Source organism: Cercospora beticola, chromosome 5, assembly GCF_033473495.1.
Source record: "Cercospora beticola chromosome 5, complete sequence".
In the NCBI taxonomy this organism is placed as follows: Eukaryota; Fungi; Ascomycota; class Dothideomycetes; order Mycosphaerellales; family Mycosphaerellaceae; genus Cercospora; species Cercospora beticola.
Genome location: NC_088939.1, coordinates 4,810,640 through 4,836,004, shown reverse-complemented (window position 1 = coordinate 4,836,004; position 25,365 = coordinate 4,810,640). Strand labels below are relative to the sequence as shown.

Genomic DNA, 25,365 nt, shown 5'->3' with positions numbered 1-25,365 from the left:
GCGCAACGGCGATGCCGCGTTGGCTCCGGACGACAGCTGCTCCTGGAGTGCATATGCGGAAGTGGAGCGCTGACTAGCTGGGCCCGGTGGGGAGGGAGAAATCGGATGAGACATTCCATCAGCCGATCGAGGTTCATGGATGGGAATACGATGCGCAATCTGGCGACCTTGTTCTCGAACGTGCGATGGGAGCTGGTGTTGAAGACGGCCGTGGATGAGCCCGAGAGGAAGAGGACAATATGGACGGAGAGCGGATGTTGCAGAGAAGTGGTACCAGGTGGCCTGTTTTGGGCGGGTTTGACTTCAGGCACGCCGCCGACGTTCTAGCCGCTTGTGGAGCTGCGCAGCGCGACAGGGATCTCGATTCCATGGTTTGGTGCGCAGCACACGGGCGAGACATCAACTCACCACTTCCTCCTGCTGTCCGTCGTCTGCTGCTTGCGTGTCCGTCTACTCCCTCACCCTCACCATGTCGGGCCCTCAGATCCCCCGCATCAACACGCAGGACATTCAAGGCCAAGACGTCGTCTCCAGTATGCATCTCCATCACTCGCACAATGCTGCATGCTGACAGTGTGTAGACTCCTCCGACGACCACTTCTCCTCTGCCTCGGAAGGCGCAGATAACACTCCCGGCCAAGACTACCCTCCGCAATCGCCCATTCCCATCACGCGAGTCGAAAGAGTAGACGATACTCCAGCGCACGGCGAGGTTCCCGGTACTCCCGCCTACTCCCTTCGCACACAGGATGCTGTACCGGATGAAATAGAAATCGTGCCCGAAGGACGGAGATCAAGAAGTGCCACATTGCAGATCGCAGGAGGGAGGAGCAGAGGGAACAGCGCCGCCAGCAACAGCTCCACAGGCAGCAGGCCCATGACTCCCGGAGGCACTCCCGTGCCCAAGCTGATCGTCGAGCGAGTGGACAACAAGCCTGCGCATGGCGAAGTGGAGGGCACAGAAGCGCACGCAAAGAGACTGGCCGACGCTACACCTGACGAGGTGCGGGCGGCGTCTCCCATTGCCGCAAGCGGCGAGAATGGTCAGTAAGTCTTCATGAAGTGCTGGCTGCTGGATCTGGTGTTGACTGACTCCGTTCACAGCGACCAAGTAGAGCAGGATCCTGAAAATCGACAGGCGTGGTTTCGTAGCATGTGGGAAGGGAATCAGGATCAGCAAGAGACACCTACACAAGCCTCGACAAAGATGGATGCCAATCTACAAGAAGATGCGGCTGAGGATGTGCCGGATGACGAAGATGACTTTGGAGATGATTTTGACGACTTTGCGGAAGGCGGCGAGGACGATGACTTTGGTGATTTTGACGAACCCGCAACACCAGCACCTGTACCCGAAACACAAACATATTCCTTGCCAGACTCATTAGCTGGGTTGGTGAGTGCACTCCAATACCGCATTCATGCGAACCACGTACTGACCATCAATTCAGCCCAAACTAGACCTCCAGCCCGACATATCTGCCTCCGATCTCCAAGATGCCATTTCACCCTACCTCGACCTCATCTTCCCCGATCAGCCCGTACCACCGCCGGCCTCAGCGATCCCACCACTCGACATGTCCAACAGCTCACCCTTCCTCTCCGATCGCTCCCTCTCTCTCTGGCAACAACTCGTGCAACCTCCGCCCATGCAACCTCCGAACTGGACACGCAGCAAGATCCGCCGCCTCTTCCTCGTCTCTCTAGGCGTGCCCGTAGACCTCGACGAGATCCTTCCACCCTCAAAACAAAAACGCCTCGTGCTACCGAACATCAATCTCGCCTCTTCCGACTCCAAACTTGACCGTCTCAGATCTTCAGATGGCGCGAACGACTCGACTACAAGCCTCGATAGCAAAACTGGCGCGCCCAAAAAGTCCTCGCAACATAAACGGACAGGCACTGTCAAAGGGCCGCCTCCGCCGCCGGAGTTCGACTCGAATCGTGCGGCGTTGGTATGTCGGACAACGGAAGAGGCGATGAAGAATATGGAAGATGATGAGTTGCGACAACACGTCAAGACGCTCGAAGAGTTGAATCACGAGGCGAGTTCCGTTCTGGAGTACTGGCTACTCCGGAAAGATGAGGGCTTGAAAGAGAAGGAAGCTTTGGAGGGTGTGATAGAGAACCTGGTTGGGTTCGTGAAAGGGAGAAGAGGCGGTGGGAAATAATTGATCACGGTTGAGGATTGAATTTGGCATGACGGTATAGGCTTGGGAACTTCAGGAAACGAGCAAGACATGGACAGCATATTTGGGTACACGGAATGGCTTCCGGTTCTGAAATGAGATGACTGAGCGAAACAAGCGAGCGTATTTGATTTAGATGAATGATATGCTTGCCTCGAGGCAGGATGTTTGCAATCTTGGCCGCTTTCTGGCGGCTCTCCCTTTCACATTTGCTTCTGGAAATTCTTATCGGCGAGACCGGACGTGTCTCCAGTACTTTGGACAGCCTCCCGGACGATACCCTCTCAACGCGGCGGCAATCGAAGGACGGAATACGCATTCACATCCATGCGCTCCGCTTACCTTGACTCCGTGGAAGGATTTGCAGGTTTGAAATTTTGGCGTGGTGGCCTCACCCAAGGCCAGATTTAAGGACACTTGGACCTTGCAGCCATATAAGCCACCTCATCCTCTATTTTCCCTTGTCGCTTGTGCATCACACAACGAACCAAGCCACGACGCCAAAAACTCGTCGACCAACCCTCAAGAGCAACAATGGGGCTTCACCATGATATCTCCGGAAATGAAGATCGTGGACTCAGGACCGATAGTCTCAGACAACGGCAGAGAATGGCGAGCACTTCGGGGAACAAGGGCATCAGCTGTCTCTCAACTATCTCCAACCAATTATCAACGGACCTGGCGGCGACTGTGACCTGTCGCTACTCCTTGTTGGAGCGAGACTCGTCGGGTGGTTTCTGTTGTCTTTAGCGTAACCTCGTTGCGGTACAATCTCTCCCGCGCGCTGGAGTCGGCGTAAATCTCCTCGTCGACCGCGGGCCAGCTATGCACAGCTGGGTTCGCCTACGTGGCGTGTTGCAGAGCGCATTGTGCTGAGAAGCAGGAAGCTGATTATATTGCCCTGCAGAGCCTTGACGAAGGACATAAGTTGCGTAGAGATAACGCACTTGGAAGAATTTGGCGACAAGACATGGGCTCTCTCCGCCTCCGTTTAGGCCACTGTGCCGACGAATCTCGCACTGGCCAGAGAACGCCGACAACGCCAGGACGAGCTTATACTTTCTGTTTCGACGGAGTGTCTCCTCCGCGCGCAAAAGCATCGTCTCCTCCGGGCGCAAAAGCACAGTCGCGATGGCGACGAGAGTGCAAAACATTTGGAGAACCGTAGTCGCTAGGCGACGATCTCCGCTGCACGTGGACGGCAGCGCCTTTGGCGGCAGGCAAGTCGGCAGCTCGGACGGGTCGATGTCTGTGAGCCAGTGCGTCGCGTTGTATCGCACTACGGAAGGCATGGTGGCGGCGGTCTCGGTGTCGTGGCGAAAGGGGGACATTCGTACATCTCCGCTCCGCTTATCTCGAGCTCGTGGAAGGGAGTCGCAGGTCCGGAATTTCACAAAGGTGGCCTCACCTAAGGCCAAATTTGAGGACACTTGAACCTTGTAGCGCGCATATATACCACCTTCCGCTTCCACTTCCCTCTCGCCAACGCACTACCGAAGAGGCCGGAACAGGACGGTGCAGAGTCGTCGAGTCAGCCACAGGACCAACAACATGGGCTTCAGTATTGCGATTACATCTTCGGAAATGAAGATCGTGGACTCATCAGCACTCTCGCAAACCGACGCGAACCTTGACTACAGCACGCTGGATTGCGAGTAGAACAGCACTCCAAGATCATGCGCCGAATGCAGAGCTCAACCTTGGAGAGAGTCTTCCTGGGAGTGTCTCTGCTTGCAACAGCAACGCGACGGCCACGCCAGCTGGCATTACCGATGGCAGGTGAAAGCTACTCGGTACGCAGGCGATCACCTGTGTGCCACTGAGATATCAGTACACCGCTGGCAATGTTATCGTCTGCTTTTCTGGTGATCTACCGCCAACACTAGAAACCAGGATAGAGGCGCTAAGGACGTGAGATCGCTTGGAATCATCATCGACCTCAAACAGGCGTTGCTGCGAGACTGCGCAGCGTATCTGCGGCCAAGTTAACCAACAGCCGCGAAAATACAGCGTGGCATGAACCTGACAATGACCGGGGCTTCTGACGAGGATCTGGCCGCTGCACTATGTGAACGTGAGAAAAACACCCGGGGCGTGGCCGTGTTCGTTTCTCCCGGGGCAAACGACAGACCATGCCAACCCCGAACATCGGCTCGGGAACATTGGCATCGACAATGACTTGGGAGGTGTAAAGTGCTCTCAGTAACCTCCTCAGCACAGTCGTTGGCAATTACGATCGGGCCTGCAGTGCTGGACGGAGAACCCACCTGAGAAGCGCTTGCAGCACCCTGCAAACCGAGCGAGGAGGTTCAACAGTACGATGAGAACATGAAGACAACCATTTCTGACTGCGACTCGCACGAAGTGGACGCCATGAGCCGTTGTGATGGGGTTAATATCCAAGTTTTCTCCCCTCGCCACGGAACACTGCGTGATGAAGGATACGATTCAGGTGCGGCTGTCGCCGTTGGAGTGGATGTATCACAAAGCTTCTCAGGCTGGAACGATGCGATGAATATGGTAAACATGACTTCTGAAAAAATTGGTGCAACAATTTCGACCAGAGGCGAGGCGTCTTGGTGAACATGAGGACACTCTGCTTCTCACAGTCGAACAATCTGCGGGCAAGATGCCTAATCTTGGCCTCTTCCCCCGCGACAACGTACAAGGTTGGTTGAGCGATATTGATTTCCTTGACGCTGCGCTTCCAATGGAGTTTGGACTGACGGTGTACTGCAAAAGAAGAGGGTCGAGGAGAGACGTTTGCAATAAGAGCTCTCGACATGAGGCAGAGCGACTTCCCGTGCCCGCCCTTCAGGCTGCCGCACCCGAGCTCTAATCAACGCTCCAGACCAGCAGTGAGCAAACCGGAGCAAGTCATGATCGTATACGACCAACGTGACGAACGAGCAACGGCAGCATTGGAACCTTCGTATCAAGGCGCGACAGAGAGGAAAAGTATCTCTGCGGTGCAGCGACGAATCTTTGCTGGAACTTTGTGCATAGGCAGTCATTTAGCGCTGAGACATACCCATTACCGTTTTGCTGATGCCGGACACGAAGTTGACGAAACCCGCAGTTCGTCAAAGCTGTGATGGAGCTGGTGCTGCTTGTGCTCATAGAGAAAGGCGTGGCCCAGGCGCGCAGACCAAGGCTCCAGCCAGACAGACCAAGGAGTGCGACGAGAAGCTGGTCGACACCAGCGTCGAAGGAACAAAGAGCTGGCGCTGTTCAGGAAGACTCGGTGAAAAGGCTTTACTTCAAACCGTTGTTCTGCCTGTCTGTATTGGTCCAGCGCCGCCAGGCGTGCAAACGGAGAAGACCGTGTTCAGGGCGACTCGAGGAGATCGAATACCACCAAGCCGTGTCACTCGGGCCCAGAGAGCAGATGCCGATTCGCCAGTGCTGCGCCACGAAGCGGACTTGCACCTGCTGAATCGGTCTCTCGCCCATGGATTTCGAATGCCACCAAGCCGTATCATTCAAGGCCAGAGCATAGACGCCGAGTTACCAGTACTCGGACCTTCAACGCAGGAAGCAACTGACGTTCCGCGTGCGCTTGCGACGCACACAGGCGATATCCACAAAGAGTTCGTGAGGGCATATGACTGGGCCCAACGTCTTAGCATTGGTCGTTTCTATGGATATTTGATCCTTGCTCAACAGGCAGTTGCGGGCCCACGATTCGGCGATGACTACGTGCGCCTATGGACGCACGATGCTGCATTGCAGATCTCCAACGTTCCTCTTGACGGTTTCATGTTTCGGTTGCATCCGAATTCTGCTTCTCTGCTCATCCACGTTAGCTGCGTGCCGCCTGAAGCGCAACAGGAACGGATGCTGTTCAGAGGGATCCGCTGAGAAGCCATAGCCTAAACAGTCTCTCTGCCTATCTTCGCTGGCTCGGTGCCACCAGATTTATCAACGGAACAGGAGCTGTCAGGGGAAGTTTGGGGAGAGCGCCCTCACCTGCTATCTCTCTGCCTATCGTATTAGCTTCTTGCCGCCAGACGCCCAGATGGAGCAGACTTTCGCTTCGCACCCATTCGGGCGGACATCATACCATTACCATCTTGCTCTCCCGTCTCAGTGGTATGACTCTCTACAGTATCGCGAAAATCCTGTACGTGTACATGGTTTCTGGTATTCCAGCGGAGGGGATCAAATTCGCTAGCCAGCAAACTACCGGCCACCAAGACCGCATTGGTACATTTTTCGATCTCATGTCCGATGTGCTGAGGCAGATGAAGCACGACGTCGAAGCGGCTGGTTTCCGCTCCTCACCAAATCGTTCGGAGATCGTAGTCTATGATTTTCTCACGCAGCTTGATGGCATTGGACAAAGCGAGCTCGAGGTGTGCTCGAGATACAATGCATGGCTGTTCTCTTCCATGGCATGGGTCCGCTGCCACAGCTATGAAGAGTTCAGCTGCTTTGAGATGGGACTTATGGCAGGTCGAGAACAGGAGACGAAGAGAAGATTGAGTGGTGAATCAGGAGGCTTCTGGAGAGAGCATCGTCATCTGCTGTCTCCCTGTCCATCGTGTTGAGGTCCTGCTATCAGATGTGCAAATGTAGCCGGTGATCTTCCGAGAGAGCTGGTGAGAAGTCACTGCTGTGAGCTGTTTCTCTGCCTATCTTGGTCGGCTCAGTGCTACCAAGGCTCGAAACGTGGAAGAAGTTGTCAGAAGAGGTCCGAGAGAACGTTGTTGTGCTACGTTGTCTCCGCTCGTCCACCTGGAGTGTATGCCAAAGAATGTGGCAACGAGGCGAATTCTATCCGGAAGAGAAGGCCAGAAAGAGAGAATTTCTCAACCTGCCCATCTTCTTGGAGACGCACAACGCGTGTATGCTAAGCATTGGTCACTCAGAGCATGGAGCCAAGATGTTCTCTGTTTGGAATCGTCTCCAACATCTTCGAAGGGTCGCGACGATAGCAAGAACAACTTGCTCCTTGGACCCGAGCATCGAATTTCTACAGGATGGACTTTCAGCAGAAGTACTACGACCAGATAACTAAGATCAAGATGCCCGAGCAATGGGTGAGTATCGCCACCAAGGAACTCGGAGAGGGCAATGCCCACCTTGCCGCGAACATCAGTAACGTAGAAGAAGAAGATGCTATGGACTTTGAGGCCTATACTGGTGTGATAGTCGCGGAACAGGCTGAGAACCAGGAGCTCAGTACAACGACGAGATTCGGAACCAACGACACGGTCGCCCAGGCATAGTGCCAGATACTCAAGGACTCCGCAGAGCATGTACTCAACAAATCTGGATACAGTACGGACTGTGCTTAGAAGGATTGGGTGGGAGTGAACCGATTTTTACTTTTCTCCGCTCGATCGCCTAGGTGCTGTGGCGACGAGTCTGTAGATAGAGCGTTCTGCGCTCAGAGCTGGTGGGTGAGGAAGGAGGACAAGAGTTCTTTCTGCCAATCTGCTTACCTTAATTGTCGCCAGAAGTGCAGAAAAAGCGGACCACAGTCTGACTCTGTCATGGAGTATAAAGATGTGACACAAGTCGCCGCCAGATCCCAGCATTGCAGAAAAGCCGAAAGCACCTTGATCAAACTGATCAGTGCAATGTGCGTGTACCTGATCCCCTGCAGACCATCATAGCCAACGTCAACACGGACGACGTTGAATTTAGCAAGCTACACCTGGCTGTAGCTATGCGTCTTCATGACAAAGATCTTTTCACGCGCATTCATAGCGCCCTCGTGCGCCATTACAACTGGTCCACCTTCGAAGCTGACTTCAGGCCTTGCAAGAGCTTGGCCAGAAGATCCTTGATGCATTGCAGAGTCTCGCCAGAGAAGAGTGTGCCTTTTAACGATTTTTTTGCGCATGGTCCAGAGCGCTCAATTGAGAGGTCTGTCGACTATCGGATAATCGAACCACTTTGGACCACAATGCAACTCCACGCTTTTGCCCTTCGCTGTCACGTTGTGCAGCTCGAAAGAGTGACACAACGTCCGTGGTCGCTCGTCATTTACCTGCACAACACGTTAGAATGTCGTTTTCCATAGGAAAATAGCGTACGTTGCACCCTTACCCGTTGAATTGCGTAGATCGGAAAAAGCTGCGGCCACTCCTTGATCATCGATCTTTCCTTTCTCCCGCAGTGCTTCTCTTTGTACACCAAGAGGTCGCACGACTCATGACAGCTAATGTCCTCGCCATCGACGTTAGGCATCCACTGCACAGCGAAGGACCCAAATTCCAAGCCATCTTTCCAGTCCTTGCACTTGCCTTCGTGCATTCGGACCCCATCATGCGTGGGGTTAGTATCCATCCAAGGTTGACCATTGCATATCGAGTTTGGATATCGGTTGAGCAGGAGTTGTAGATTGAAATGACAGTATCCGTGTGCAGATAGCGATCCGAAAGCAAGCAGCAGTAGAGCTTTTGCAAAATGCATGGTAGGCGACCTGATGAGTTCTGGGACGAAATTGAACGGATTGAAAGTCGCCGGTGATGAATTTGAATGCGAAGAGCACGCATGCCCAAAAATTTGCTTGAGAGCGCATCGCCAAGCCTCGGTCCACGGTTCTGGAAGAGGCATCTCCACGGTTCCATCAGGATAAAATGTACTCCGAGCCAGAGATAGCTCAAAATCGGCTTGAAAATGTATTGGCCAAGCGAATCGACTCCGCGACGCTGATAAATTTGCACTGCACCCATCATTCGGGGTGCGATGATCTCAGGTTGACAATCTCTCGACGACTACATCGACTCGCCACATGCTGTTGAGGAGCAAAGTTCGATCAGTCCTCGCATTCTTCTGGGCATGGCTCAAGCTTATTTTGACTTCGAGAAGAGGAGCCCAGTATGGCTCGTGGACCACTTGATCGTGGTTGCTTGGCGTATTGTGGTCCTCGTGCATTAGACTGCAATCTCTGTAGTCCTTCGTCGATGACCAACTGGGCTATGGTTTGGCATTTGTGGCTGAGACGGAGCAACGTGTCTATACCGTGTCGAGAGTTCGATCCGATCATCCACGCATATCCGTCGTCAGCTCGATCTGGGGACTTCAGACCTTTGATTCGGAGAATATCCCCATCGGATCTGCTCCGCATATCATGCGAACCGGTCATACTCCCACTTCCAACAGCCACAATGAATCTCGGACGAGGGCTCTCAATAGTGAACATTCTCAGGTGATGGTGTTGCAGACATGCAGATTCGATATTTGGTGACTCGCTTGCTGCTTTGATCACAGAAATTATCGATTGGAATGTGCCGGAACACCCAATGCTACTCCCTTGCGGTTTTCGGCCTGCATCAGGTACTTTAGAGCTGAACACGCAAAGCGCATAACACTTGACCCATCGTTGTGCCTTACCATGGATTGAACGCTGTAATGGAGTCAATAGAGCTTCATGATGGTTTCGCAGGTTCGTCCGGCATCGTGGTTCCAGTCTGAACATCTGGAGGAGCCAGTCTATGGTACCAGCTGTGAAGTGGTGCTTGTACAAATTGTCGATGGCCGAGACGTCCCTTGACGATACTGTACGACGATGTCACCGCGACCGACATCAACCAGGACATCCCGATCCTAGGCTGTTCTGTCGATGGTCTTGTCCGACATTTGGTGCGATCCGCCTCTGTATACCCTGAATGGTCCTAGCAGCCAGAAGCATGTTGTACATTCGGGCTGTGAGGATGGTGGCTTCGGGTTGAGGAAGACTTAGCCACAGTTTGTCTGCCTTCACTGTTTGGCGATTACGGAGCAAGGTCTCATTTCGATCTTGAAGAGCATATTGCAGAGAGAGAGCGCCCATTACACCGAGACAGATGTTGTCAGAGGCCACTTCGTGGCACTTACTTCCAAGCATTGTGTATCGAGTGCTTCCGTTGCTGCATTGTGTATCGAGTGCTTCCGTTGCTCTTGCACAAGCTTTCCTCCTGGGCATCTGGCCATGGTATGCGCTTTGCCAGTAGCCGAGCGTCATCGACGAGTCCGCGTTGGTCGCGCTGAGCATAGCTTCTTCGATAGAGGCTTCCGCCTGGAGGTGTGTCGTCTCTCGGAGAACATTTCTGGCAATGGATGCTTGGTAGCAACGATCCGGCAGTCGACTTTGAGTTCTATGATTCAACGCAAGCGGCATTGGATGCGGATGGCACGGCAGCTTTGGTTCAAGCTGTGGGTAATTCAGAACCCTGTTGGCATTCCACTCAATCGCAGGACTACGCTTGAGGCTGACCTCTCTTGAATGTCTGAATTCGCTCTCAATGCCTTATCCTGTCCTCCATCATTGGAATTGTGTAGTCTCAGCATGATTGATTGGAACGTTGCCTCGGCGGAATTCCAGATGTCGCATCTGTACTCCGCTACAGAAATCGCCACGCCCATGGACCTCTGGGATTGAGGTGCTTGAGGTAATTGGCATGAGTGGTCTGCTTGCGGTGCTTTGATGGCCGATTCTGATGCGAGCCACCAGGTATTGTGATGGCTCGTGCGTAAGAGACATAAACTGCTTCTCGCAAAGAAATTGCCCAAGCAAGGCGGCCTTCTGCCACATGCTGATCTGGTCGAGCGTGCCTAGAGGTAGGATGTGGCCTTGAGAGAAATTTAACGATTTTCCGGCGGCTCCTATAGCTCGCGGACGCACGCTGCGCAGAAGATGCGCACTCTCGTAGAGTCATTGTCTGCTTTCGACAATCGGCTCCCTTGATTGCTGCCACATATCGCCATGGGGTGGGCTGAAGAAGCCAGAGGGTCTGGGAGACTGGATCCGTTTCAGAGAGAACCATGACTTGCTTTGATCAGCTCGTTGGCCTTTGTTGGCTTCAAAACGAGCTTGAAACCGGAGAGAGGACGCGTTTCCGGTTGAAAGTTCATTCCGCTTCGTCAATGTGTGCAAAGTCGTTGGCTCAAGTTGGACACACACATATGTGGAGGTACCATCATTCTCCGGCAAGATAGCTGCTCCATTTCCACGGCTTGTCGACTCTGGAGGGCTTGAAAGGGGGCATTGTAGGAGAGAAACAATCTGTCTCTGGCAGAAGGAACGCATCAGCCCTGCCGCTTGCCCACGTTAGTCAACCCTGACAGCTGTGCGGAATTGAAGAAATGATGTGTTTCCGATAGAAGTGTCAACCCATCTCTTGGGCTTGTCCACAGCGGTCGGCTTCATGGGACGCCCAGTGTTGGAGAGCCGATAAAATTCCGACTGGACATTGAATCTGGAACCCCAGCTCGTCTAGACTCGATGGCTTGAACCAGCTACGCATCTCTGAAATACTTTTTGCTTCCACTGGAGAATGCATTGTAGGATGACAGCTGGTCGACATTGATAGGCTTTCCGCAAAAGATAAGTTCCGGAGGCGGACCCATTGACGGCAGTGATACAGTAGATGAAGGAAGCCATGTGAATTGCAATTACCTCAAAAATGGCCGCTTCATGCAAAAGTTGCCCATGCGTTCCTCCAGTGGTAGACGCATTTTGATTGGCATGGCGATGACCGCTGCTCCAGAAAGAACGTAGATTTTTGAGGTCACCTCGTCGATGGACGTTGATTGATCGCAGTACGCGCATGTTGTAGTCGCAAGATGATGTCGTTGCGCATCCATCAAAGGTGGTATGTGCTCAGCATGAAGGAGTTGCGACTGTTGTGTTGATTTTCGGTATCGTTGCTGAGGATGGAATAAGGTATGGCGTTTGATGTGTTGCCTTGCAGTCCGGCTCGTTGACGAGAGCCTTCCTGACAGTCCTGAGTCTTGTTCCGATTTTGATGATGATGATGACCACCGGATGTAAGACTCTGGTTCGATTGGCTTCGCCGACATTGACTTGGTCGGCTACTGAGCTCCGTTGACGGTATCTTTGATGTTGTTGCTGACTCTGAATTGATTGAATTCGTTGCCATGATACCGCCGCACACCGTGTCCCCATTGACTTGGGACTCAAGGTTCGAACCGCGTGGGAGTTGAGAGACGGGTGGACCAAGCCCGCCTCTCCGCTGACAGTGCCCCAACCGAGCTTAAGGGACAAAGCAGACTTGATCTTTAGAGAGGCGCGCCTCGATTCACGCCCTCTGCGACTGTGACCTGTCGCTCCTCCTCGTGGGAGGGAGTTTCGTCGGCACTGCGGCCCGGACGACGGCGGAGAGATCCTCTGTCTTCTCGCCGGGTATCTTCGAGTGCGTTTTCTGTACGCGACTCCGCTCCACTTTGCTCCAAACGCCGCAGGGGAATTCCGTCCACTTCTGGCTTCTCAGGCTGACACGCCTTCCTCCATGCCACCGCGGCGAAAGAAACCGAAGCCGACTGGTGCACCAGGCCCAGAACGAACGAAGACACCTGCACCGGCGCCATCTCGGCAGAGATATGGCATCGCAAATTGATGCAGTTCAAAACGACGAAAGAAAGTGCGCCGAGAATTGAGCCCACCATCAGGGCGCATCGGTATCTCTTCTTTTGCCGCGCGTTCTTATCCGGATCCCAAAGGATCTTGAGCACCTCGGTCATCGTCGCGAGGGCGAGAAGCACGGAGAAAATCTGAACGCCCGTGAGGGCCCAGCCAACTTCTTTGCTGCATGCCGAAGGCAGCGCCTTGGCGGGAAAAGGGCTCTCGAGGTCGGGGGGAGCGGACATGGCGGCGGCGGTCTCGGGCGTCGTGGCAAAAGGTAACAAGCGGCGTGTCTGGAGATCCGGCGGCGACGAGACAAGGAAGAAGTTAGAGACGCGAAGAAGTAACAAACAGCACGCAGGGGCCACTTCCTCACGCGCGCGCGTTGACTCCACAATCGTTGTCGCGCTTCACTTGCACCTGCTCCATATGCCAAACTCTCCGGGAAGAGGCAATTCAAGGGCAACGGAGGCAGAAAAGCGCGAGAAAGAACACCCATCCGATCAGGAGAAACAACATGATATCTCCTTTCCCCTCGAACCTCTCCGATCGCAATCCCCTTCCTCTACAGACTTAGTGGCACAGAAACAAATCGAACGAGCAGAGAGAAAGCGGGCAGCAGCGCTTTCCCCTCGAGATTATCAGACCATTATTCTCGCCGTCTGCAGACTCATTGGCACAGAACGAGGCTGAGGCACGGAGAGTGCTTGTAGCGTTGAATGACTCTAAGGTCCTCTCTGAGCACGTTGCGCGCTATCTGCATTCTGGGAGACACACACCTAAGGTGGGCTAGCAGAGAGAGACTTGTAGCAGTGCTTTCTCCACCAGACTGTCTAATCTCAATCCGCTCCATCTGCAGACTCGTTCCACAGAAACGAGTCGAGCGAGCAGAGAGAAGTGGCCAGCAGTGCTTTCTCCTCGAAGCTATTAGAGCATTATCCTCATCGTCTCTATCTGCACTCCTGGAAGCACTCAGGTAAGCACGAGCCTTAGAGATGACTCGCTATGCCGTTTCTCGCAGAACTCATTCTGCTGCATCCGCGGATCCAACAGTACACGATGGCTGCCACCTATCCCTCTGCAGGGAAGGAGGACTGCCACCGCCAACGGAATCGAACTCCGCGAATTCCAGATTCCAAGACTTTGCGCCCTACTCGTGCACCTAGACGAAATGCCACCGAACCTGCAGACGGCGTGAGTTGTGCTCAGACAGACTCGCGAAGAAATCTCGGCTACAGCACTCTCTGCTCATCCGCCTCGCTTGTGAGCCATCGAAGCTGCAGCTTAAAAAGAATGAGTCTGGAAGAATGGGGGAGAACCGACTTGGGTGAGAAACTATACAGCAAGCTATCTCGGCCCTTTGTCTGAGATGAATGCCATCGGTCGTGCAGATGAATCAGAGTGTGCTTGGAAGGGTTCGAGAAGAAAACGCCGCCTGATCTGCCTTCATTCACTGGTCTATATCAAGTGCCACCGCATCTGGAAATGGTGCGGATTGGTCCCAGGACAGATTGGGGAGAAACGCAACAGTACGCTGCTGTCTCCACCCTGCTGTCTCCATTCAGTGCCACTGAGACTGCGACTGGCGCGAATTGTGCCAGAGAGAGATTCAAGGAAGAAATGACCCACCACTCTGTCTCCACCCGCTGATCTCCGTTCAGAGCCACCAGATCTGAAGATGAAGCAGATGGCCAAAGTGCCAAACTGAGGAGAACGAAATGGTGTACTGCTATCTCTGTCTGCTGTGACAGCTCAGTGCCGTCGAGACTGCAGACGGCGCGAATTGTGCTCGAAGGAAGAGAAGCGAGGCGAGCCTTTATTCATTAGACTTGATGAGTCTCCTCGCTACCACCAATTCCGGGCTGCCCTCTCTCAGAGCCTCCACTAACTCATCTCCCACCTTCTCCAGCTCTGCATCACTCATAGCGTCCAAGGCATCGCAGATGAAGAGCACCTTCTCTGTCTTTTCGCTCAGTCCCGTTCGAGGACCCTGCCGCCAGTTCCATCTCCGACATGTCACGCCCTCGTCGTCACACCATACGACTTCACCTTTGTCTGAGAACTCAATTTTCGCTTCACCCTTCTCGGTCACATGGAAAGGTTCTGTGCCATCGGAGACTTTCAACTGTGGAGGACCGTCGTACTTCTCTAGATCCTCGCCTCCGAGAGGAATCTGATGTTTTACACAAATGGCATTGTAAATGTCTGTCAACTTGTTGATCCGAGGAAGACCAGCAGCGGGCTTGCCGTCTGTTGCGAGAGTGATCCTGCGAGTCAACGCTTCGAGGGAGTTTCGATGTTTGTTGGGTTTGGCTCCGAAGGACTTGTATGCTTCTCGCCAGGCTGCGACGTGGGGAATGTCGTTGACGGATTTCCCCGTGGACAAGTGGGAACGGACAGATGTCTCGGCTTCTTGGAGGACGTTTTCGGAAAAGGCGTCGCTGGGACCAGTGCTGGAAGATGAAAGATTTGAGACTGCAATGAGAAGTGCACGATAGTCCGGACGCAGTTTGAAGACTTCTTTGGAGATGGTGGCTTTGGAGAGAAAGCTTTGGAGGGATTCTTGGGTGGCGAGCGGAATTGTGGTCATTGTTGCGGATGTGACTGGAGGCGGTTTGACGAAAGAAGTAATACACGGATCGTGCAAGCACGATCCTCTATAAATGTCTTCAACTGTAGTGCTGCAGAATTGGCCTTGAGCAAAGTTTTGTCAGAACGCCCTTTACTTGTACTCCGTTAGGGCTGCTCGTGGGGAATTGCCAAATCGGGCAATTACCGTGGAATGTTCGAGGCCTGTGCTTAGGATGTCAAGGAATTGCGCTGGGTGTTCTGAGAGCGAGAATGAACGCCATGGCGTTGTGATGGAAAATTCGAGATGTACTTTGGTCCTATAGTGGGCGAAGAAAGAGAACATAACCAAATTTCTGTGCTCTGCCGACCAAAAAAGTAACGAGCATAATTCTTCGTCCTCAGAGAACAGACCTTGTAGGGGATTTTCGTTGGCCGGGTCCAGCCGCATCCATTTCCCCAGTGGGTTGCGACAATACACCTCGTGGCACTACGATGTTGAAACTACGGTCTCCCTGATCAAGTAAGCCGGTGAGTGTAGCGAAAGCGCTCAAGTCTCCCTCCACAGTAATGCCTGCTGTCTTCAGCTTGACAAGGTCAGATCCAAAAGCTAGAAATGCTGGCAGTGTCTTAGCGGTAGCCTTGAGAGTTGCATGTGGCTCTGTCGAGCAATGTCTGCCAGAAGAATAGATAAGAGCTCCATTCGAGAGTCGCAGGCGATAGCTCACATCCGTGTCAGTCAACATGATTTTGATGTCAAGCTTTGTGTTCCAGGCCCGAGGACCATTGATCTGAACTGCAAGGTAGTCGAACAGCATCTCAGGTGTCAGTTGTCGAATCATATCCTGCGCAGCACTTCGGGGTGGTGTTCCGAAATTCCCTTGTCGCAGCTCGGTGGTACCTGACAGATAAAAGTTCCTCCAGATTCCGCACTCTGACCCGTACCCTAGCTGTTCGTAGATGTCTGCGAGCAAATTGCGTGCCTCAGGAAGATTTGGATCAGCATAGACTGCGTGATTGACGACTTCAGCAGCCCAGCGGAAATCGCCGGCTTCGAATGCTTCTCGTCCATCATTGATCAGATTCTGCACACCACCGGCGAGCCGAGCGTATCTCTTCGCTTTTTCGACAGGTATGTGCTCCCAAAGATGGGCCGGATTGGCATCAAACCAGCCCATGTATCGCTGATATATGCCTTTCACGTTGTGATTGATAGATCCGTAGTATCCACGAGCATTCCAAGCCTTGTCCAGAGCGGGCGGCAACTTTATCATTTCTGCGATTTCTGCGCCATTATAGCCTTGATTGATCAGTCGCACAGTTTGATCGTGTACATAAGCATAGATATCACGCTGGGTAGTGAGAAACTCTATGCTCTCAGCATTACCCCATGTTGGCCAGTGATGCGATGCAAAGACCACTTCGAGCTCGTCCCCGAACATGTCGATCGTTTCTGTCAGATATTTGGCCCAAGAACGAGCATCGCGTACCAGAGCGCCTCGCAGTGTCAAGATGTTGTGGAATGTATGTGTTGCGTTTTCTGCCGCACACAACGCCTTCCACTGTGGAAAGTAGATGAGCATTTCGGACGGAGCTTCGCTGTCTGGCGTCATCTGGAACACCATATCGATTCCATCAAGAGTCAACTTCTCGTTCGTACGTTTGATCATCACGTTGGGTGCGAGAAGTGTCAGTTGGCCATTCGAAACCGCTTGGCCCAGCCCAGTACCAATTTGACCTTGCGGGCCCACTGGAAGCGCAGTTCCATACATGTATGCAGCCCGACGGGCCATTGCAACACCTGTGTAGATATTCTCGGATACTGCATGCTCCAGAAAGCCCTCTGGAGCCACAATCTTGATATCATTGTTCTTGAGATCGTCCTCAGTGACGATTCCTCGTACTCCTCCAAAATGGTCGACATGGGAATGCGTGTACAGGATCGTCTTCACAGGTCTCTTGGGGTCACGATGCTTTCGATACAGGCCAAGTGCAGCTGCAGCTGTCTCTTTCGATGTGAGAGGGTCTATGACGAGAAGACCTTCGCTGCCCTCGATGAAGGTGACGTTCGAAATGTCCAGGCCGCGGACTTGATAGATGCACTCAGTGACCTGGAACAGACCATCCATACGAGTGAGCTGGCATTGACGCCACAAACTTGGATTCGCTGTCTTGGGAGCAGCATCTTGCAGAAATTTGTATTGGTCGTTGTTCCAGATCGGAATCCCATTGGCGCTTTCCAGCTTGTTGGGGTCAAGTCGACCAAGGAACCCTTTCTCAGCATTTACGAAGTCAAGCTTGTCTCCGAAGGGCAAGCCCTGGAGCAATCTTCTATGCTGTTCGGAGATGAATTGGGATGGCGCTTTGTGTTGTTCTCTGCTCATTGTGAGGTGCAAGTGGTGGAGTGCGTGAGAAGTGATGTCTAGTGTGCAGGTCTCCTCGGACATTTGGGCGCAGACGACCTGGTTCTATATCTGCGATCCCTGCCGATTTGTGCAAGGACCGCCCTTATGCTTAAAGGGAACTTGTTGATTAGGGCTTCTAACAGGCTGGCCTCATTCCTGGAAGATGGAGGGCATAAGGCGAATGTACCGGCTGAGGATAGAGCATGAGCCGTAGGCATTCTGCGATGTTCAGCCAATACTAAGCTTGAATTCGGCATTGTCGAGCTTCATAACGGCCGAAGGTACGAAAGACACTCTGTGGGCTTGAGCTAGAGAGCGCAGCGGCGGTTCTTGTTCTTCGGAGTGCCCGTGTGAGCATTGCAAACTGCACGGAAGGGTAGTGATGGTCACTCCGGTGAGTGATGGTATTGTATTCATCGAAATTTCTCGGCCGTAGCTACATGGTTGCAGCCACTCAAGGTAGAGTAGGTCCGATCGACGGCTTCGTGCTAAAATCCTGTCGTGGACGCAACTTAGTCACTTGAAACTTAGTCACATAGCCTTATTGCTCCACCACGTCGTCACATCAAGATCGCTCATTGCACAGCGCTGCGACAGACCGAGGCGCATCACTGATGTCGGGTTCCGCTGTATGTCCTCCTGTGATTCGCACCGCAGATACATGATAGCTCAAGTGATCCCGTTTCGTACCTGCCAAGCATGCCTGGAAGACGCCAACTGAAAACGATCAGATGGGACTGCAGCCCAGCCGGGGTGGCGAGAATCTGTGCATGTATTCCCTGCGGTCCAGACATCGAGAAGCGACGATGCCTCCATCGAAAAATCCCCACCCTACTGCAAAACCGATCCTTCTGTATGCGGATCCTACTGAGAACGAAGAATACATATTGAAGAGCAACTGTTGCTTTAGTTGCACCGGCCCATCGAGCCATCGAAGGAAAGTAGGGCGACAGAACGACCCGGGGAGACGATGGGAAAGGGAAAGCAACCGAGCAGCTTAAGAGCTTCTCTGCAGTCGACATCTAAGCTTCGTGGCAGGAGCGCGCCTGTCTCCATCGTTAAGTGTTCGGCCAGAAGTGACTATTCAGATGTGCCGAAGCACCCACCCGAATTGGGATGTCATTCATGGAAAAAAAAGCTTATGGCTGCTGAATGTCGTGCATAGAAGTGCATGCTGGTCTTGGTGTTTCCAGAATCTACGCTGCAGCCCATGTGTACTCTGGAGTCTTGTCGGCGCCGCCGCTGCGATTGCTGCGCAGTAAAGACAAAGGCAAAATGCACAAACAGTGACGGAAGCTTCTTTTGTCTTGAACGGGCACGTCAAACCCGGCTGGAACGAGCCTGAAGAATATATTCGGCCTCCGTGTCTGGTTCCGTTTGACCTTCTCGACAGGTTCATCCACTCGTGACTGATCAAAGCTTCGGAAATCATGTCTTCCAACACCACCGAGCAGTATGGCCTTGCGGAGCCACTCATGCTCGAGAAGATCGACAGCCTGTTCGCCTGCGGTGTTGGTGAGCTAGTTGCTCTGCCACAAATCGTCGTGGTTGGAGACCAGTCTTCCGGCAAGAGCAGTGTACTCGAAGGTTTGATCGACAAGCCGCTACCAAGAGACAGCGGCCTTTGCACTCGTTTCGCTACCCAGATCATTTTCCGCAGAGCAGCGCAGGAGCAAGTCCTTGTCTCCATCATTCCTGATCAGCAGGCATCTGCCGAGCACACTACGCGCGTGAAGGAATGGGGCAAGACGACAAGCAAGCTGGAGTCTGATACGTTCAATGAAATCATGCAAGAGGTTGGTGCTCCGTCTAAGGTTGAGTAAACCACACTGACTTCCTACCAGGCACATGAAGTGATGGGCCTTTCTGGAAGTGGCGAGAACGCAACCCAGAAGCCCACGTTCTCCAACGATGTTCTCCGTCTGGAGATTTCCGGTCCGGCGCAGGAGCATCTCAGCGTCATCGACGTACCAGGAATCTTCAAGAGCACCACCAAGGGTGTGACTACCAAGGCTGATATTGACCTCGTGAGAAACATGGTCAAAGGGTACATGGAGAATCCTCGATCGGTTATGCTCGCTGTTGTGCCCGCCAACACCGACCTCGCCACGCAGGAGATCTTGGAGCTTGCTGCAGAGGCCGACGTTCATGGCGATCGCACTCTCGGTGTGCTCACCAAACCGGATCTGGTTGATAGAGGCGCTGAGTCTGGAGTATTGGATCTGGTTGAGGGCCGTGCGCGCCAGATGAAGCTGGGTTGGCACATCATTCGCAATCCTGGCCAGAAAGAACTAAAAGATGTCAATGTGGTTCGCAGCGATCTGGAGGCGACATTCTTCCGCTCCTCTACCCCGTGGAACGGCGTCGAGAAGGACAAGGTCGGCATTGAGTCTCTCAGGCTTCGCATCAAGGATGTGCTGTCTTCGTTGGTCAAGAAGGAATTTCCAAAGGTACGCGTCCGGCTTGCTCCAGATGTTTGTGCTCTTGCTGACATCTACGCCAGGTCCAAACAGAGATCAAAGGCAGACTCGCTACCTGTCAGAAAAAGCTTCGCGGGCTGGGAGCAGAACGAAACACTCCGGCGCAGCAGACAGCATATCTGATTCAGCTTGCCACCAAGTTCCAGCGTCTTGTTTCGCTGTCAATTAGTGCTACCCATGGCGCCGATAATGCGTTCGAGACGACTCCTGCGCTATGCATCGCTCCTGCCTTGATGTCTCGCATGAAGATCTTCTCGGATGAGATGGCAAAGTATGGCGCAACTTATGCGTTCAGCAGTGACCATACTGGTAGTTCCGTGGACGACACCGATGCTTCCGAGTACAACCCTGATGAGCATCTCGGCGGGCCTCCTGTGAAGCAGACCTTCGAGACCAGAAGAGAAGAAGACCTTGACGATCTTGAGGACATTCTGTATACGAAGCAAAGCCTCTCTCCACCATTGCGTGACCAAATCGAAGACTGGCTTCTCCAAGTCTTCCAAGCCAATCGAGGCTTCGAAATGGGCACCTTCAACGCCTCAATCCTTGCCACGGTGATGAAGAAGCAGTGTTCCAAGTGGGACGACATTAGTCTTGGCTTGTTAAGTGATGCTATTGTCATCGTTCACCGCTTCATCAGTTCGGCTCTAGCATCGATTTGCGATGACAGCAATGTTCGGAATACTTTGGCCAACAACCTGTCCGATCAATTGCATGAGCGATATGGATTCGCGATGAGGTGTCTCGGATTCTTGCTGCAGGTGGAAAAGAGCAACACTCCACTGACTCTCAATCACTACTTCAACGACAATCTGCAGCGAAGGTAAGCACACTCGAACTGCGTAGCAACAACCTCTGTTGTACTGACCAATTCTAGTCGCCAAGAGAACGCCACTGGGCGCGTCGAGGAGAAGGCCATCGAAACCTACGACCATGGCAAGGTCGTACAACTGGAACATGCTTTACAGCCTCTTCGCTCGATGAGCAACGAGCAGCACATCGTTGAAGACATCCACGACATCCTGAAGTCGTACTACAAGGTCTGTCGCAAGACATTTGTCGACAACGTCTGCAGGCAATCGGTGATCCACTATCTTCTAGAGAGTGATCTGAGTCCGCTCGCACTTTTCTCGCCTCTCTATGTGAGCCAGTTATCTGCTGATGTGCTTGAAAGTATTGCGGGCGAGGATCAAGCTCTGAAGAGAGATCGGGCACGGCTAACCAAGGAAGAGGCAAGTCTGGCGGAGGCGGTCAAAGTCTTGGCCAAAATCTGAAGCGTCAAAATTGGAGGAGGAACGCAGGAAGGAAGGGAGTGACGGCGGAACCGTTCTCGGTGGAGGCTGTGGGCGACTGATCAAAGCAGCTTACTGCCTGACTAATTGTCAAATGCCGCGCTTTCCACTGCGGCAGGACAGGTCATCGACGCGGGTCTGCTTCCGAGTATTGTTGTTTTGAGTCGTTGCCGCACCTCATGAGTGCCACAGTATGCTTTCGATACTTATGCAGAAGGCTCCCCAAAATCTCAAAAGCACTCGTCCGTTTGGTATTGCTTCGCAAAGACCAGGAGCACGTTTGCATGCATGCATTTGCCGTTGTCTGAGGCCTTTCGCATCTTCCCGCCGTCAATCCATGACCTGGAAGGGCTTTCTCAAGCACTACGTCGCCGAATTTGCATAGTCGTCATGAATTCAGCGAACCATCGATCAATGTCTTGTTCCATTGTGCGAGGATGCTGTGAGAATGAGGCCGGACTGAGCCACAATGAAGCCTTTGCCAAGTCCGTCCTCAAGACTGTATGATAGGGAGTGGTATAGCTGCGACTCGCAAGGCGATACTGAGTGCTCTGCCTTACCCCCGTGCTTCGCCGCTCGGGACATAGTCTGGTATCGTGAAAATCTCGCTAGGAACCCGTCACCGACGGGTGCAAGTGCTGTCGTTGGTCGCCTGTGCGGAAGCCTAACCCGTCGTCTGAAGTTTATGGAGCATGGGCCTTCATCGTGACTACGGAACACGCCATGCTCTTCTCCAGTCACGTCGTCATCCGGAAGTCCAGCCTCAGTGGCAGGCCTGTCTTGGCGGAGTTTCCCGTTCGTTCAGATGGTGTATTGCATGAGGCCACACCACGAAGTCGAGGATGAGCCGACGAAGGCTTTCGATTAGAACATATCTGAACAGACCCTCCCGAAGCGCGAGGCAATGTGTCCATCAGGCGGTGTCATCGCGGCTGGCAGCTCGTGGCGATTGCCGGATCACGCTGCAGTGGATTCCGGCTCCGAAATAGGTCCAAAGTGGCGGGAAGCTAGACTGTACCGCGAGGCGATGTACGTTGTTGTTGTTTTGAGGTTCCCCGTTCTGGACTTGGGTGCAAGAAAGAGCGCGCGCATGCCAAGACCAACAACGAGCGTTTTGAGGCGCGAACTGTCCCGCTGCCCGCATCGACTTCACCTGCTTCTTCTTTGCACTAACACTCTAACATTCGCTGTGGTCCCCTTCGCGGGCGTCTGCATACTCAAAATCTCCCATGTCGATGCAGAGCGCAATCTCCCTGCCGCATGAGCTGCAAGTTCTCCGCTTTCCATGGCAATTGCCAGCCATGTGCTCGAGCCACGACAAGGCTGAAGGATTCAAAACGCATCTCCACACTTCAGCCCTGCTGCTCTCCTTACTCCTTCGGGGTCTGCAGATGCTCTGGATCGCTTCGACATGAATCGATGAGCTCACGAGCCGTCTCTTGGTGATCCTTGTCGACAGAATGGGCGACATTGTGCCACATTCGCGCTGTTTCTGGCTAGGCCAGATGTTGCTCCCCATCTCTGGGCTTTGCTTTGTATGGGTGGCGTCAACTCTCCTTTGCGATCGCAGGTCGTCGAGTTTGTGGTCTTTGCATACAGCATACCAGTATTTAAGCAGTCCGCCGATGTTCAGAAACATGTCTCAAACCCACGAGCTCCACCATCACCAGCCAACCAGTCAAGATGTTGTTCTCCAACAGTGTCTGCGCCCTCGTGGCGGCCTTGTCGGCCCAGGCTCTGGCCAACAAAGATAGCACCACTTGCTACACCGAGATGACCTACAAGAGCCCTGGTCGACAGCCCGTGACTTCGTGGGTCACACACAAGAGTGAGCCATGACCATGCTCAAATGTCTGGAATGCACGCTTACTGGCGGATCAGCTCCTTGCACTATCAAACAGACTCACACGGAGACCAAGACCAAGACCCCAACGTACACCAAGGTTGAAACAAAATACATCACAACCTATGTCACTGATCGCAACAAGTACACTTCCACCAAATATGTGACTGAGACCAAGGACACAAAGACAGTCACCGACACCAAGACGGACACTTCCACTGCAACCACTACAACATCTGTGACTTCCACCTCGACGGTGCCAGCTCGAGCAGACTTCACGGCAGTCCAGGAGTCTGTGCCTGGCGCGACTATTGATGGCGAGGTTGGTGGGCCACCTGCGCCAGCAGCCAAGAGATCATCGGATGATCTTGAGGAGCGTTCTGACTACGGAGGCTGCAAGAAGTCGTACCCCAAGAAGGTTACATGCCACAAATATACAAAGGACGGCAAGTGTGCCACGAAGAAGGTCACCACAACGAAGACCATCCACGCGAAGACCAAGACAGTCCACGCAAAGGTAAAGTGGCAACTCGACCCTTCTGCTGAAACAGCTATGGCAGGCATGCTGACCTTTCATACTCTCAGACAACCAAGACCAAGACTGAAACCAAGTGCCCTGAAGCAAAGAAGACGATCACTTCGACCGTCTACGATGCAAAGACCACGACTGTAAGTGATATCTCGCCAGCCGCTCTCCCATTCCCGAAGCTGTGCTGCTAACACAATGCTACCATCAATGTAGATCACAACAACCGCCTCGACAACCACTACCTCCACAGCTACAAGCGTCATCGCATCGACAACCGTCTATGGCGAATGTCTTTCGCCTTCCAACTACGCCAATTACATTGACGGAAACCCCATCGTCCAGAACAGGGCCGAGCGCCCCGGTCTGGCTTTCGAGGAGGCGCTCGAAATCGAAGACGCCTTCTCATGCTGTAACGCAGCTTTCAGCCCACGCGCAGCCAGCGAGGGAGCCCTCCTCGAATCTGTGGAGTTGTGGGTATTTGGAGATGTCTCTGTGGATGGGGACGTTGTTTCTGACACCACTCGCTGCTTGCTGTTCGGCTCGAGCAATATGTGCAGTGCAAGACAGGAAGACGCACCGTGGTTTCTCGATACGGGGATTGGTGCTCCACCTCCGTCTGCTGTTCTTGGTAATGCGCGCTGTGGGCAAGGAGTCTTCGGCGAGGCATTGACAGCTCCCGAAGAGGGAGAGGGCGGCACCTTGCGAACATCGTCGGCGAGAACTGGGCGACTAAACGCCATTCTCTAATCTCACTGTTGGCAGTCAAGGGGCGCATATCCATTCCTGTTGGCATGGTGGAGCTTATGGTTCACAGAGGCAGATCACAAGTACACGACTTCCTCTTCTTTCTCATTTTCGTGGTTACTTCTTTTCTAACAATAACCCGACGAGGGAACTTTTCACAGTCAATATATTCCATAGTTTACCGGAGAAATCAAATATCACTTTCTCTTGGTCCAGGAGGACGAAGCTAGGGAGGAACTTCACAGTTTGGCAGAGATGCGACTCTTGTGGAATTGAGCCGTACGTTCCCAGACTTTTTGTTGACATAGTGGCACACTCTGCGTAACAACCTCAGAGATAGCTTCCTGCCATGCCGGGTTGATGCGGTGAGTTGTTACCTGCTTCTTGTGCCACTATCACAGCAAAGCATCCTCTCCAGTTGTATTTCAACGCCCTGTCAGACGTCTCTTGTCATCTTGATGGCTTGAAAGTTAAGTCGAATAGCAGAGTGATAAGAACCAAGCACTACATCTTTTGTTCCTCCAAATCTCCTAAGCTAGTCGTCTTTGTCACCCATTATATAACATTGCTCCTTACTTATAAGGCCCACATGGCTGATCTGGCCCACAACTAGCAACCGTAACAAAATAAGAGCCCTCTTCTCCGCACTTCTTCATGCAATACTCCGTAAGGTCTTCCAAGCCATGATCAATGCAGCTCGTATCGATACAGGTCATTAGATGCTTGCTTTCACGATGGAAGAGGACAGACTTTTTGCGCGAGTGTTGAAACTTGTCGTGGGCCTCAGCAGTGCACTTGTCCATAAGAGCTACGTTATTCTTCCGTGTGGAATGATATTTATATTGGCATTGCCAGGCGTGGGCAATCCTGTTTAGCCAAATAGATTGTTAGCTCGAATGCGGAGGTGTGAGGAGAATTGTGGAAGCCTTATTTACCCTGCCATGAACAATATAGCGAT

The 25,365-nt window shown here is 52.9% G+C and overlaps 9 protein-coding genes across 9 annotated transcripts; 5 read left to right on the top strand and 4 right to left on the bottom strand.

The window, feature by feature from the left end:
- Positions 1-469: 469 nt before the first annotated feature.
- On the top strand, positions 470-2,171 carry RHO25_009011 (uncharacterized protein; the record flags this gene model as incomplete). The annotated part of the gene is made up of 4 exons (XM_023604794.1): positions 470-533; positions 582-1,047; positions 1,105-1,396; positions 1,452-2,171. The coding sequence occupies 4 exons, from the start codon at positions 470-472 to the stop codon at positions 2,169-2,171; spliced, it is 1,542 nt and encodes a 513-aa protein (XP_023460798.1).
- A 3,480-nt stretch (positions 2,172-5,651) lies between these two features.
- RHO25_009010 (uncharacterized protein) lies at positions 5,652-6,050 on the top strand (the record flags this gene model as incomplete). The annotated part of the gene is made up of 1 exon (XM_065603134.1): positions 5,652-6,050. The coding sequence occupies one exon, from the start codon at positions 5,652-5,654 to the stop codon at positions 6,048-6,050; it is 399 nt and encodes a 132-aa protein (XP_065459206.1).
- Positions 6,051-7,171: 1,121 nt separating this feature from the next.
- Positions 7,172-7,420, top strand: RHO25_009009 (uncharacterized protein; the record flags this gene model as incomplete). Its single annotated transcript, XM_065603133.1, has 1 exon — positions 7,172-7,420. The coding sequence occupies one exon, from the start codon at positions 7,172-7,174 to the stop codon at positions 7,418-7,420; it is 249 nt and encodes an 82-aa protein (XP_065459205.1).
- A 632-nt stretch (positions 7,421-8,052) lies between these two features.
- On the bottom strand, positions 8,053-8,486 carry RHO25_009008 (uncharacterized protein; the record flags this gene model as incomplete). Its single annotated transcript, XM_023604793.1, has 2 exons — positions 8,053-8,187; positions 8,247-8,486. 2 exons carry the CDS (start codon positions 8,484-8,486, stop codon positions 8,053-8,055), a joined length of 375 nt encoding a protein of 124 aa, XP_023460794.1.
- A 3,717-nt stretch (positions 8,487-12,203) lies between these two features.
- On the bottom strand, positions 12,204-12,791 carry RHO25_009007 (uncharacterized protein; the record flags this gene model as incomplete). Its single annotated transcript, XM_065603132.1, has 1 exon — positions 12,204-12,791. One exon carries the CDS (start codon positions 12,789-12,791, stop codon positions 12,204-12,206), a length of 588 nt encoding a protein of 195 aa, XP_065459204.1.
- A 1,571-nt stretch (positions 12,792-14,362) lies between these two features.
- RHO25_009006 (uncharacterized protein) lies at positions 14,363-15,136 on the bottom strand (the record flags this gene model as incomplete). Its single annotated transcript, XM_023604792.1, has 1 exon — positions 14,363-15,136. The coding sequence occupies one exon, from the start codon at positions 15,134-15,136 to the stop codon at positions 14,363-14,365; it is 774 nt and encodes a 257-aa protein (XP_023460793.1).
- A 379-nt stretch (positions 15,137-15,515) lies between these two features.
- Positions 15,516-17,498, bottom strand: RHO25_009005 (uncharacterized protein; the record flags this gene model as incomplete). The annotated part of the gene is made up of 1 exon (XM_023604791.1): positions 15,516-17,498. One exon carries the CDS (start codon positions 17,496-17,498, stop codon positions 15,516-15,518), a length of 1,983 nt encoding a protein of 660 aa, XP_023460796.1.
- A 1,451-nt stretch (positions 17,499-18,949) lies between these two features.
- Positions 18,950-21,273, top strand: RHO25_009004 (uncharacterized protein; the record flags this gene model as incomplete). Its single annotated transcript, XM_023604790.1, has 4 exons — positions 18,950-19,315; positions 19,364-19,969; positions 20,023-20,822; positions 20,877-21,273. The coding sequence occupies 4 exons, from the start codon at positions 18,950-18,952 to the stop codon at positions 21,271-21,273; spliced, it is 2,169 nt and encodes a 722-aa protein (XP_023460795.1).
- Positions 21,274-22,974: 1,701 nt separating this feature from the next.
- RHO25_009003 (uncharacterized protein) lies at positions 22,975-24,410 on the top strand (the record flags this gene model as incomplete). Its single annotated transcript, XM_023604789.1, has 4 exons — positions 22,975-23,119; positions 23,173-23,651; positions 23,720-23,803; positions 23,877-24,410. The coding sequence occupies 4 exons, from the start codon at positions 22,975-22,977 to the stop codon at positions 24,408-24,410; spliced, it is 1,242 nt and encodes a 413-aa protein (XP_023460636.1).
- Between the last annotated feature and the right edge of the window lie 955 nt (positions 24,411-25,365).